Genomic DNA, 14,605 nt, shown 5'->3' with positions numbered 1-14,605 from the left:
TGGCGGAGTAGGCACACAAACGGGGCAAACAACAAACCATCAAAAACAAGTTATGGGCCAGGAGAAGTTTTCTCTGTGATGAGGAGATAAAGGGAGCTGAGAAACCGTGAGGAAAAGCCAGTGAAGGCGATCAGAAGGTCGGGGGTGACCCAGGAGACCATTTTACTGGAATCATAAAAGCATTTAGGAGAAGGGGAGCGGTGGCAAAAATCATATGGAAGTTATCACAGACACTCTCAAGGTAGCGAAAAATTGGGGAGAGAAAACAGTTACTTTTCACCTGATTCAAAATGTTTCAATCATTAAAAAACAAAAAATTCCTTCTGATGACCTCTCTTTAGAAAGCCATTCTTGCTACTTTTTTCCAGCTGATTTCCAAAGGAAAAAGGGGCCAAAAAGGCTGGGGCCCTCTGAATAAACACACATTTGCTAGCTTTTGCACACCTGTCCAACCCTTGTGAAATCTGAAAGTCACCTTATGTCTCAGGTGTCAGAGCAGCTCTTGCAGACGGGGGCAGATCAAATCTCCCTCTCTGTGCCAGCCAGTTCCCTGCCTTCCCCTCAGGGCAATTCTCCCGCCCTCTCCCACTCTGTTCCCACTTCAGTCATCTGCTTTGCACCTGCTGGTCAGGAGAAAAAAAAAAAAACAACACTATGGAGTCTCAGGTTAACGTCTTTCTCCGTATTTATTAACTGTCACTTTCAGTTTTGGATGTAGGCTCCAGTCTGAAAGAGTTACATGTTCTAGCCCTTGTAGTTACTATCATCTGTTCACCTAACAGTTACCTGCCTAAACCTTAACTTTTCCTATTCTGCCTCCCACGCAGAGTGAAGGAATCACACGCCGACGATCCTGCTCCAGGCTTTGGCCAGTGGAAGTGTCACAAAAATGAGTCTCCTGCCTTGACTTTAAAAGGTGCTCCCTTTTCATTTTAAAAACCTACCAGCTGGGCGCGGTGGCTCACGCCTGTAATCCCAGCACTTTGGGAGGCCGAGGTGGGCAGATCACAAGGTCAGGAGATCGAGACCATCCTGGCTAACACGGTGAAACCCCATCTCTACTAAAACTACAAAAAAAAAAAAAAAAAAAAATTAGATGGGCACGGTAGTCCCAGCTACTTGGGAGGCTGAGGCAGGAGAATGGTGTGAACCAAGGAGGTGGAGCTTGCAGTGAGCCGAGATCACGCCACCACACTCCATCCTGGGCAACAGAGCGACAGAGCGAGACTCTTCAAAAAAAAAATTTTTTTTTAAATATATATAATTAATATATATAAGTAAAATATATAAACATATAAAAATAAAATAAACATAATATATATTATATAGATATGTTTTAAATCTCTAACTGACTTTACTGAACTGAGTCATGGAGTTTATCCTTTTATACATATTTTGCCTTTCAAGATTTGAGGAATAAATACATCCTTTCTCTCATTTCTATTATTTACTTCTTTTTCTCTCTTTTAAATCAGTTGCTATAATTACCAATACAGCAAGAATCATTTACAGATCGGAGTAACTGAAGCAATGTCAGTGACACATTACTTTATAAATGATGAACAACTACAAAGGAATTAGAATGGTTTTAAAGAACGTTTAATGACATGGGTAGATGTCTGTGACAGAATAGGTTAAATTGAAAAAAAAAGTTCAAAAGAGTAGATACAGCAAAATTTAAGTACTCACATGTAGGAAAAAATTGGAAAGATAAAAATATTAAGAGTGACTGTCATAAGGCAGTAGGATTAGACATGCTTTTTTATTTTTATTTTTTGAGACAGGGTCTCACTCTGTCACCCAAGCTGGAGTGCGGTGGTGCCATCCCAGCTACTTCTGCCTTGACCTGCTGGGCTCAAGTGACCCTCCCACCTCAGCCTTCCAAGTAGCTGGGACTACAGGTGTGCACCACCATGCCTGGCTATTTTTTTTATTTTTTGTAGAGATGGGGGTCTCACTATGTTGCTCTAGCTGGTCTTGAACTTCTGGACTAAGTGATTTTTCTGCCTCAGCCTCCCAAAGTGCTGGGATTATAGGCATGAGCCACCATGCCTGGCCTAGACATGATTTTTATATCTTCTTTTTATCCGTACATTTTAGCTTTTTAAAAATAAAAATATGGTATTTAAAAATAATAATGGCCTACACTGTGTGCTAGGCACCACCCCAGTGGATTAACCCACTCAACCCTTACAACAATCTGATTTTCTCCAGATGAAGAAACCAAAGCATAGAGCCATCATAAAATACCATGAAAGGTTATTTTAAAATAGATAACACGAAGAATGGCCAAAGCTAAACTGGTTTAGCTTTTCTCCAAAAGTTTTCAAAACCCAGTGAATGGAATCTCTGCCTAGAGAGGCATGGCAGTGGTCCTGGCACCAAGGGCTTTAGCCTATGTGATTACCAGGAACAATTCCACATTTCACATCACAGCACGCTTCACAATGTCACTTCAAAGGGGCACACATTTTATCTGATTATTCGTAGCACTGAGAACCTGTGTCTAACAGGACCTGCCAATCTGTGTCACGCTGGTTCTCTTCCCTACCTTTTTAATGCTGCCCTGCCCTCCTCTCCTCCTGACCCCAATCTTCTTTATCCACAAGGTCCGGTTTAATCCAGCTTCCTTCATCCCACATTTCAGGGCCACCATCTTGCCCTCTTTGGAGCTCATAAAGCTATTCATTTGACAGTCTGTGTAATTCATTTTACAATCACAGGGGGAGGCAGTGGTGGGACCTTGAGATGTCTGTATTTATTTTACATGTTTACATGGATCTTTCCTATTTACATAGGAAATTCTTGAGAAGCTCTCTCTGCCAGCTAGTTCTTGAGGGTACCCTCTCACCATCTAGTACAGATTCCATTTCCTTTCCCCATCTTACTCTCCTCCCTCCTGCATGATCTATTTTTCTCTCTTGCACTATCTTCTTCAGCCTATAAACATATTCTAGTAAATCCTGCCTGAAAACACACACATTGTAAAAACCATCTTTTTGACCCCATGCTCCATTCCAGATACCAGCTCCTATCTCTTAGTTGGCAGTTAAGCAAAACTTCTCCAACAAGTATGTTATTTGCTGCTTCTCTTTCCATATTTCACAAACTTTTCTCAACCAGTACCATTTGATCTTTAACCCTGTTCAGATTCCTCAAGCTCCTCTTGCTAAAATCGCTGACAACATCCACTGTTGCTGACCCCAGTGGTTTTCTCCTGGCCCGCATCTGATTGGAGCTCTCAGCAGCAGCAGACACATCTTGCAGCCCTGTCTTCTGGAAACTCTTTCTCTTGCCTTCCCTTACACCATTCTGCCTGGTTTCTCTCACACCCTGGGGGCTTTTCTTTCTTATCTTGTTTGCTGGCAACGCCTCTTTCAACAGGCAGGAGTATCCCAGGCTCAGATTCAGATCCCTTCCTCGTCCCCATTCCCTCTTCCTCCCTAGCTGATCTGTCTGGAGGTGTATCTAGTCCCACAGCTTTAGTTACCATCTATATCCTGATGCTCCCCAAATACAGCATTCTCACCCTGTGCTCTAGACATCTATGTTTATATTTGCAACTACCGGCCTGACACATCCACGTGGCTAGCTAAATAGAGATTTCAAACACAGCATGTTCAGGCTGGACGCAGTGGCTCATGCCTGTAATTCTAGCACTTTGGGAGGCCAAGGTGGGCAGATCACTTGAGGTCAGGAGTTTGAGACCAGCCTGGCCACCATGGCAAAACCCCATCTTTACTAAAAATACAAAAATTAGCTGGGCATGGTGGCTCGTGACTGTAGTCCCAGCTACTTGGGAGGCTGAGGCAAAAGAATCACTTGAACCCAAGAGGCGGAGGTTGCAGTGAGCCGAGATCGCGGCATTACACTGCAGCCTGAGTGACAGAGCGAGACTCCATCTCCAAATACACACACACAGACACACACACACACAGCATGTTCAAAAGACAGCACTTAATTCCTTCTGTCCCCAATCCTATTCCTTTTCCGTCTTCCTCATTTCAGAGATTGGCACCATTGTCCTCACAAACAGTATAGCTGAATCCACAGAGTCATCCCTGATTCCTTTTCTCCCCTCGCCTCCACATGGAACCACTGCAGGGTTTTGGACCTGCCTCTGAACCCAACTCGAATCTGACTCACTCCCTCATCTCCGCCATATCCTCCTGAGGCACCCGCATCTCTCCTCTGTCCTGCTGCAATAGGCTTCTACTAACCAAAGAGTCAGTTAGAAAATATGAATCAGTTTAAACCCTCCATGATTTTCAATTTTATTTAGCCAAACTAACAGTGACTATAGGCCCTGTGTCCTGCATACCCCGGCTGCGGCCCAAGCCTCTGAGCTAACTCTTCCATCTGATGTTCCAGTTACCCTGGACTTCTTCCTGCAACTTAGGCACATCTGGCTGTCCTCACCAGGGCATTTGTTCCCTTGGTCTGGAGCACTCTTTCCCCAGCCTTCCCTACTGGCTCCTTCTCAGGCTCCCATCGGAGACCAAATGTCATCTCTTTGGAGCAGGCTTCCTGATCACCGCATCCCATCAGCCACCTTTATTTCTTTCACAGCACTTGCTGCTGCTGGAATGCCTTATGAGTTTACTGGGTTACTCTGCCTCCCTTCTGGAGTGTTCGTGCAGTGACGGCAGAGGCCTGCTTGTTCGCTGCTGTGTGTCTCGAGGGTGAACCACGGCCTCCCTTACAGTAGTCACTCACTGTATTCTTGAGAATGACCGAAAAGTGCTCAGTTATATGCCCTGAAAAATGCTGTGCTCAGATCCAAAATCCTGTTGCCTGATGAAGGCAAGGAACTGTAGCTGCCCCAGTGATGATGAGTTTATTTGGATTTTATGCTGTAGGGTAGAGGGCAGATTCAGGAGTCACACTGCCTAGGTTTGAATCCTTGACTCCCAGGCATGTGTGTGTGCTGTGTGTATATGTGTGATCTTGGTCATTACTTAGCCTTTTAAAACTTCAGTTTCTTCAACTATAAAATAGGGTGATTTTTAGTTTTCACATATGAGTGAGAACATGCGGTGCTTAACTTGCTGTTAAAAAAGTTAATCTTGGCCGGGCGCGGTGGCTCACGCCTGTAATCCCAGCACTTTGGGAGGCCGAGGCGGGCGGATCACGAGGTCAGGAGATCAAGACCATCCTGGCTAACATGGCGAAACCCCATCTCTACTAAAAATACAAAAAATTAGATGGGCGTGGTGGCAGGTGCCTGTAGTCCCAGCTACTCGGGAGGCTGAGGCAGGAGAATGGCGTGAACCCGGAAGGCAGAGCTTGCAGTGAGCCAAGATCGCGCCACTGCACTCCAGCCTGGGCGACAGAGCGAGACTCCGTCTCAAAAAAAAAAAAAAAAAGTTAATCTCAGAAGTAAAAAAGCAGAACAGGGGCTAATAGGGGCTGGAAAGGGGAAGGAGAAGGGGGGAATGGGAAGAGACTGTTAAAGGATACAAAATTACAGCTAAAAGTGTAAGAGGAATACGTTGTAATGTTCCATACCACTATAGGATGACTATAGTTAACAATAATACCTTATATGGTCTTAAGTAGCTAGAAGGAGAATATTGAGTGTTCTCAACACAAAGAAATGATAAATGTTTGAGATGATGGATATGCTAATTACCCTGATCTGATCACTATACATAATATGTATCAAAGCATAACCACATTCCCCACGAATGTGTACAATTATTATTTGTGAATTTAAAAAAATAAGAAAATTTTAAATGGTGTGATATTTGTGAGGATGAAATGAGGTGATCTCTGTAAAAATGAAGAACAGTGCTTGGCTCCTAGGTGACACTAAATGAATGCTAGCCACTGTTCTTAAGCTGTAATTTCTTTTGTATCATTCTAAAACTTGACGCATGGGACAGTGGAATTTAGAAAGTTTCTAATTTGTAGGTTGTTAAACTTTTAGAGATGCCTTTGCTGAGATTTTAATTTCAAAAAGAAACCTTTCTACCCTCTGATAGATAGGCTGCCAACGACAGCTGATGTAGTAATAACATGCTTCAGGAAGCAATTCAATAGGAATATGGGTGAGTCTAATTTAGTGCTAGAATAAGTAAAATATAAAAATTTCTTACTTTGAGTCATAAGTTGAGGCTAAGAATTTATCTGAGGTTCTCTCCCACTTCACATAACTGTTCTTAGGGATTAAAACACTAAAATCTTTTGTTTTTTAAAAAATTATTCATATTTCACAAGGCCAAGGAGCCAGTTTTCTAAAGCACTTTATGTTAGGCTTAGCAGACTGAATCTTCACACCTCTTCATTCTTGCTATGTCCAGCTTCCTTACCCTCCCTTCAATTTATCTAAAGTCACGTACGATCTATCTATAGTCAGAGGTACCCAATGGTGTCGGATGTCTCAGTAAGTTCAGCAGTGTCACATGGAAAGCTGGGCACTGGAAGAAATCCACTATCTCTGTTGAAGTCGCGAACATGAAAGATACGTGGCATATAGAACTAAAGGGATACTTTTCTCATATTCAGTACCTCAGGCAGATGATTTGAAAGGACTGGCAAAAGAGGACTGGCAGTTCAGAGGCTTTTATACAGAAGAACCACATTAAAAGTTAAAGATCAGTATGGTGAGAGTTTGAGTCTATCCCAGTTGGATTCTGCAGCTGGTTTCAAGAGGCAGTGAAATATCTCATTTTATAGTATATATATGATTTTATATATATCTTATATATCATGCATTTAACTTTTATAAGTTCTTAAAATGCTTTTGGTTTCTCTTATACCACTTATTATAATATTACTTTATCATTTTACATTCTGGTTTTTTTTTTCTTTTTTTTGAGACTGAGCCTCGCTCTGTTGCCCAGGCTGGAGTGCAGTGGCATGATCTCAGTCTCCTGGGTAGCTGGGACTACAGGTGCCTGCCATCATGCCTGGCTAATTTTTGTATTTTTAGTAGAGATGGGGTTTTACCATGTTGGCCAGGCTGATCTTGATCTCCTCCTTGGCCTCCCAAAGTGCTGGGATTACAGGTGTGAGCCATTGCGCCTGGCTTTTTTTTAAAAAATGTGTTTATCTGCTGTTAGATTGAGAACTCCTTGATATCAGGAATTGTCTCTTAACCACATTTATACCTGCACTGTGTGGCACTTGGTAGGGTCTTAATAAATGTTGGTTAAATTAAGTTGACAGGCTTTTACTTAAATCTAATATGATTTCATTTAATATTTGTAGTATGAAAGCAGCACAACCCAAAATTTATCATATTTCTAGCAATCTTGCAAGCAAATAAAGAATTTCATTTAAAAGTGCTCTATCTGAACTTGGAGACACATCTGATCATCATTAGCAGACAGGATTTTTATGGAAGTTTGTTTCCTTCACTGTATTCTAAAATGCCTTAAGAAGTTTGCTACATAACCCACCCCTGAATAATACTGCTAACTCATTAGTGAAATTTTAAACATCTTTTTATCATTCATTTTTCATTCATGCAGCATTTTGAAATACCTATCAGTATGATAGGGTGGTTAATATGGGCCCTGGAGCAAGACTGTCTTGGTTCAAATTCTTGTGTGACTTTGAACAAGTTTCTTCTACCTCTCTGGGCCTCAGTTATAAAAAAGGAACACTAATAATACCTCGTAGGCTACGGCAAAGTATAAATGATTGTGTGTGTGTGTGTGTGTGTGTGTGCATTTTGAAAGTGTCATGTAAGTATTAGTTGTTACTACATATAGAATGTTTGTTTTTATTAATAGGACAAGGTCCCTTGAGGCACTCCAAGATGTTTGCTACCAAAGGTAATGTGAAGGATCCTTTCACTGAAAGTAAAGGTACATACTTTTAGTCATCAGTAATCGTTACTTTTTATTTTGAAATTTTTCTCTTTTTTTAAGAGATGGGGTCTTGCTCTGTCTTCCAGGATGGAGGGCAGTGGTGTCATCATAGCTCAATGTAACCTTGACCTCATGGGCTCAAGCAATCCTCCCTCCTCACCTCCTCAGCCTCCTGAATAGCTGGGAGTACAAGTACACGCCACCAGGCCAGGCTAACTTTAAAAAAGTGTTTTTTTGTTTTGTTTTGTTTTGTTTTTTGAGACAGGGTCTCAGTATGTTGCCCAGTCTGGTCTCAAACTCCTGGCCTCGAGCGATCCTCCTGCCTCGGGCTCCCAAAGTGCTGGGATTACAGGCATGAGCTACCTCACCTGGCCCTACTTTTAAAGCTAATTATTGTGGGTCAGTTCTTGAAGGAGCTATAAATGGTGGCTCACATCTTGCCTTCTTCACCTCTACATAATGAAGATATTGGTGCTATTAAATAGTTTTAAAAAGTACAGACCTCAAGGATTTTAATATTCTTTTTATATTTTAACCATTATTTTGAAAGCAACCAATTAACAGAGCACTCATCAATTTATGGATTTAGGAATAGTATATACACTACAGTGCTTAAAACACTTCCAACTATTCTAAATTATTGGTATTGATCAAAACACAATAAAAATGTAAAATATAATACTTTGATATCAAGTTTTTCAACTCCCTGGAGATTGAATCCTGTCAAAAATGAACAGAACAACAGAAATAGCCCATTCTCTGCGTACCCCTCTTTAATACAACATTGATTCTTGAATATTCTCACCTAGTGATTGCAAGTTTATAGTACATTTAGAAGGAATAATGGGGTCTCAACAAAGGAGACAAAATTCTAGAATTAGTAAAAATGAGAACATTAAAAAGTATTCAATCACTTAAAATTCTCATGAATGATTTCCTGAGTCATTTATCGTTTAACTTTGCTTGATATGGTATTTCAATTATGTTTCTATGCTTCATTTACTAGAGAAAGACAAAAATAATTTGGATACCTTACATTTTAAATAATTCAAGTTAATGGAGTGGAAACATTCTACATTAAAAGGAACAAATGTTGACATCAGAGATAGTTGATGGGTGCCTAAATGTCGGAACAGTTCAATTTATAAAGGTTTTCAGGGAAATGAAGTTTGAATTAGAACACCATTGTGCCGTTTGCATTGGAAAGGCACATTTGCATGCCCAAGATACTGGAGTCATTAGACCACTGACACCCCTTTATCCCCCATTACCAGGCACCCCTCCTTACCTTCAATGAACACCTCAGCAGATGTTGTGTCTGAGCCGCTGGGATTCGTAGCCAGACAGGTGTAGCGACCTGTGTCGTCCTCAAAGGCCTCTGCTATGATCAGGGTATGGAGGTCCCCTCCCTCACAGTGGATTTGAATATCCGGAGTGTTGTGCAGTTCTTTCCCTTCACAGAACCATCTGCAGGCCAAATGGAGGTCAAAGGATAGGAGGGAAAGAAAGGAAATGGTGATGTTTAAAACAATAAAGCAGAAGTGAAGGCTGGTTGCTATGCAAAACGATGTTTGTTTGATTAAAAAAAAATCAATGTCAGTGTTACTAACGGAAACTCTACAATTTAGACTGTGAAATTAATGACTAGACAATTCCCATAGGTTTTCTTTGTAAAGCATCTTGTACATTTTATCAACCCAAGTGATGCTATCAAACTCAGAAAGACCATTTCAGTTATAAAAGGAACAGAAACTCAGTGTCTTATAAAATGCTTTATAACAAATACCTCCTCCATTTATTACAATTTTATCTATTAGTCTCATCTAAAGAAAAATAGAAAATATAAACATTATGCTCAAAATATTTAATATATGAAAAGAGACTTATCATCATGTTAAAAAATCACAGGCAGCAATATTTTTGTTGACCTTAAGACTTCTGATCAGCTGAGCAGCAACAGATTTAATGCCTTCCACATTTCTGATATTTACAAAACTTCCTAGCAGACCGCCTCGGCCTCCAAGATGTGGAGAGATACAGCAGTTGTGCTGTAATTCATTCTTGCTGGTCAGCACTTTTCCTTTCCCAAGCAATCAGGTCCTTCGTGTGGGAAATTTCAGGCTGCCAGACTGCTTGAACACAGGTTCTCTCACTCTCTCTCCTCTCTTCCCCCAGCACCTCAAATTCTCAGTAACATTTGGTGGCCTTTACATTTTACCAAGAAACAAACATACAAACAAAACAAAACAAAGCCCAAAGCTGCCCTAAAAAAACCCCAAATGGGATTTATTTTTAAAGAAATGTGTAGAAATCTGCCACTTAGAACTAAAAGGACTGAATTCTCCAGGAAAATATTGTCCATTTAGCTCTTAATGAGCACTTAGAGGTTTTCTCTAAGTCTAGTTTCCTATAAAATTACTTGGATTTCACATCCTTTTGTGAAATATGACACGGAAGACTTTTTTTTTCTGTATTTAGAGTAGAATAATACAGGTTTTTGTCTAATTTAATTTGAAAATAAAGTTAATAAAGCAAATGAGTTTGCTAATACTCTGAGTATCAACCCCAGAAACCATGCTAAACAGTAAATATGTGATTCCCACCAAAGAAGAGATAAGACCTGGGGAATTAAAGAACATACAATAATCAGCCAACTGAGCATTCTATGCAATGCAAACCATATTACTTTGGGGGCAACGGAGCAGGACAGTATTTCTTGATTCTGGGGCACTGTATGGTTTTCTTTGTTGTCATAAAGTCTTGAAGAACTTTCCAGCCCAGAGTCATCCTCCAGTCTCTTTCTTTTTTTTCTGTTATCTTTCCAAAGCCATAGTCCAGATCCTCACCCATCAGTATTAACTGTGGCTTTAGTGTTTTAATGGGTCTCTCCATCACCAGCAGACTATAAATTCTTTCTATATTCTGTCATCAGATTAATGCTCTTGAGGTTTTTCCCTACATACACCATTCTCTAAACTTCAGATCTGTCACTGTGGGTTTTCATATAACTTGGCCCTGTCGTTTTCTTATACTAATCCTCTGTTTCTGTCGAATATTTGCATGAACTTACTGCTCCTTACATAGCCCTCAAATATTACCTGCCTACTTTTCTGTGCCCACATTTTCTTCTCCTTGGAATTGTCTCCTTACCCTCTTCATTAATCCCATCTAGGAACTATTCTTCCTTAAGACCAAGCGAAAGGCGTCTTCAACAGACTAAAATAAAATGAATATACACTAACAGAGCTTCTTCTATGTGTGAGGAACTGCATTACCTACTACAGGTAATAGAAAAAATAACGCCTGCTAAACTCTGAAACTAGTTGAGTTTGTCTGTGAATTAGAGTGTTTCTACATTCCATAAAAAAGATATAAACCACCTATCAGGGGGAAAATGAAGCATAAAAAAATGCAACAGAGGTTCCATAGAGAGAAGGATTCGTTTCTTTTGGTTAGATGTACTCCATAGGGAAACCCTTGCCAACTACCTAAGTGACTAGTATGTTGTCCTCTAACTCAGTGAACTTATAGCCTGCAAGCCTACCGCCTGTTTTTATATGGTCCTTGAGCTAAGAATGGTTTTTGTACGTTTAAAGGTTTGAAAAAAATCAAAAGAAGAAGAGTATTTTGTGACATAAAGTTCACATTTCGGAGTCCTTAAATAAGGTTTTTTTTTTGGTGGGGGGTGGGGAACATAACCATGCTCATTCATTTACATGTTGTCTATGTCTGCTTTTGCATTATAGTCAGAGTCAAGTAGTAGTTGCAACATATTATATGGCCCTCAAAGCCCCAGTTATTTAGTATCTGGATCTTTATAGAAAATGATTCCCCACTCCTGCTTTTTGCTCCTCAAAGTGTGGTCCTGAGGCCAGCAGCATCAGCATCACCTGGAAGCTTGTTAGAAGTGCAGTATCTTGATCTTCACCCCAAATCTACTGAATCAGTTCAGATCCCCTAGGTGATCATGTGCACTTTAAGAAGTGTTGGTCTGATAAGTTCTGGACCAGAATGACCCGCCTTACAGAGTCTTGGCTTTCCATCCAGGTTGCTCACTTGTTTCACATAGCAACCATTTTTTTGGTTTGTTTTTGAGATGGAGTCTCGCTCTCTCACCCAGGCTGGGGTGCAGTGGCGCGATCTCAGCTCACTGCAAGCTCCGCCTCCCGGGTTCATGCCATTCTCCTGCCTCAACCTCCCAAGCAACCATTTTTTTAAAATGTATATTGTACCTCTGGTCCCTTGCATGCCAAAGCAGCAGAGACACTGAAAATTAAAAGGCATGCTTAATACATTCATATGCCAAACATTGTGCTAGAACCTAGAGAGTAAGTTAATATAAGACCAGGCCTCTACCCTGGAAAAACTTACATTCCAATAGGATAGAAAGGCCCATCAAGAGCTAATTTCAGTATAACGTGGAAAGTTAAGTACCATGGTTGTGATAAAGACAAGGTGCCAAATCCATCAATACATTTAAAGGTCCAGTGTGGGCCTGTGATCTCAGAAACATGATTGTATCCTAGTATATTCCAAGTAAGCTAAGCCATTAATTACTTGCACCCTTCATCAAAGAATTTTCTACATCATTTTGTGAGATATTTTTTAACACAATCATTAAAAATACACTCTTCCATTTAACAAAAAACCCTGGAAGGCTAAATGACTTTCCTAAAGTCACAGTTGAGCCTCTTTGCTCTGCCATTGCTAGTTCCATTGAGCAAATGATTCCAATCATAGATCAAACACACACTGATCTAAATACTGGCCAGAAACTATGCTGCCCTTTTTGTTTTTAGGGAGAGCCTGCCATCCAAATATTTGCAGGGGTTTTTTTTTTCCTCCTCCTCTTGGGTCACACCCTAACTTACCACATTTTAACAACATAGAACTGGCGACTTGACAGGCACTTACATCAACAACTGACTTTCCCTGGCTGTCAGTTGCTTTCCCTGAAAGCAATATGCATGGCTCATGCTAATTATTTTACTTATACCTTACTGGGCAAATTTATTCTTTTCTCTGCATTATTTCTCCTATGTATTACAATCTGAGATGCTGTTTCAATTTTATTCACTGAGGTGGAGAACAAAAAACATGCATATTTAAAAAGCAAAAACAGGTCAGCCTAGTGGTTTACAAGCACCAATCATTTTGCCATATGCAGTTGCTGAAGAGTTTTATTACATAATGAACCATTTCAGATGACTAAATAGATGAGTTAGACTGAGGCAGAAAATGCATTCATTGTCTTAACTTTCCTGCCAGTATTAAGGTATATTTCAAGCACTTTATAGCACTTACTGATTCTTTTCTTTAGCCTTAAACTTATCATTATCACTCAGTTTATAATCAGTCTTAATTTATTTTTTTAAAGTACAAATTCCATGGAAGAAACAGGACAGAAAAGCATTCTGCAACATATTCATGGGTTGTTAGCAGGTACTCAATGAGAAAAAATTTCATGGTCAAATAAGTTTAGTAAATGGCTGGATTGAGACAACGTTAAACAAATTTCTTTGCTGCAGGCCTTCCCAGGGCCTTAAATAAGGAAATGTGAATTGCAAACATCAAGGAGTGAGATGTAATATGTATGTAGCATTTTACAAATCTATTAGAGCACAGATTTCTTCACTATTTGTTATTTCATCGGATGCATGTTCTAAAGTAATGTGGGGCTGATAATAAATATTTTAAAGCATCAACTATATTCAATACTCTATGGATCAATTTTAAAAGTTAAAAATTGCATTTTTTTTAAACAATCAACTAGTAGTTGATTTCTAGTTGGGGAAACTGGCATAAATGCATTTGATATCAAATAATGGCATGAGGAAACAATACAGACGATATCAGAAAGGGACAAATGATCAATTATCAAATGAATGAGGTTAATTATTTTTGAGTACAGAAAGAAACATACAAAAAGAACATAATTTTGCATGCATTCAATTTTGCATCTAGGACATTGCTGACCCTGCAGGGACTGCCCATCCCAGGGTTAGCCAGTTCCTAGAGGTGTTAAAGACCCTCCTGGGAGCGTGCCCTCCATATGCAAATTAACCAGTCCAGAGCCCACACACTCTGCACCCCCTCTATTGGGCTCTCATACTCAGGGCCACAACTTCCCTCCCCACATCAACCCAGGGCCAGATACCAGACAACCAGAAACAGCCCCTGTGCTTGAGAACCCACTGAAATTACTCAAAACAGGCAGTTCTAACCCTGCGTATCTTGCCTCACCTATCCCTTTCCTGTGGGTTCTTAGGCAAAGGCTCCTGTCCACATTTCCCCCTTGCTCCTTGGCCTTCTGACTGACCCTGGCACGTCCCCTGCAGTCCCCTGTGGTGTGGCATGCCCCCTCCTCTTGGGAACTATGAATAACAAACTAGTATCTTTCCAATGACAGTCATCTCCTAATCTGTTGACCTCACCACATCCGAATAGCAGTCAAACCTACATTTTCAAACAGGGCACATTGCCATTGAGCTTATCAAAGAAGAATATGCTTAGAGATGAAGAAAGGACTGAACAAATAGTTTAATATAGGCCACAGTTTGTGCTTTAAAATATATATGGAGAGAGGCTTATAGACTTTCACCAACTCAAACTGAAGTGCATTTAAAAAGCATAAAATTAAACTGAAAATAATCTAGTTAGTGCATATATGAGAAAAGGAAATCTGCCTCATCCACTCTTTATGTAGCTGATTAAAGACACATCACCTTCTTGTCTAAACTAACAGAATCTTAGAGTTTTGAAGTTTTGGCACCACACATTGGACGAGA

General features: G+C 40.3%; 1 protein-coding gene across 16 annotated transcripts in view; it reads right to left on the bottom strand.

Annotated features, from left to right (window-relative positions):
* PALLD (palladin, cytoskeletal associated protein) overlaps positions 1-14,605 on the bottom strand; it is a 435,321-nt gene that overhangs the window by 255,063 nt on the left and 165,653 nt on the right. For all 16 annotated transcript variants that reach the window (XM_063809156.1, XM_063809157.1, XM_063809153.1 and 13 more), the window contains one exon: positions 9,106-9,284. In XM_063809156.1, the coding sequence (XP_063665226.1) occupies positions 9,106-9,284 (179 nt within the window). The remainder of the gene's footprint in view (positions 1-9,105; positions 9,285-14,605) is intronic.

This window comes from Pan troglodytes, chromosome 3, assembly GCF_028858775.2.
Source record: "Pan troglodytes isolate AG18354 chromosome 3, NHGRI_mPanTro3-v2.0_pri, whole genome shotgun sequence".
NCBI classification, from domain to species: Eukaryota; Metazoa; Chordata; class Mammalia; order Primates; family Hominidae; genus Pan; species Pan troglodytes.
This window is presented reverse-complemented; position numbering and strand designations above follow the sequence as displayed.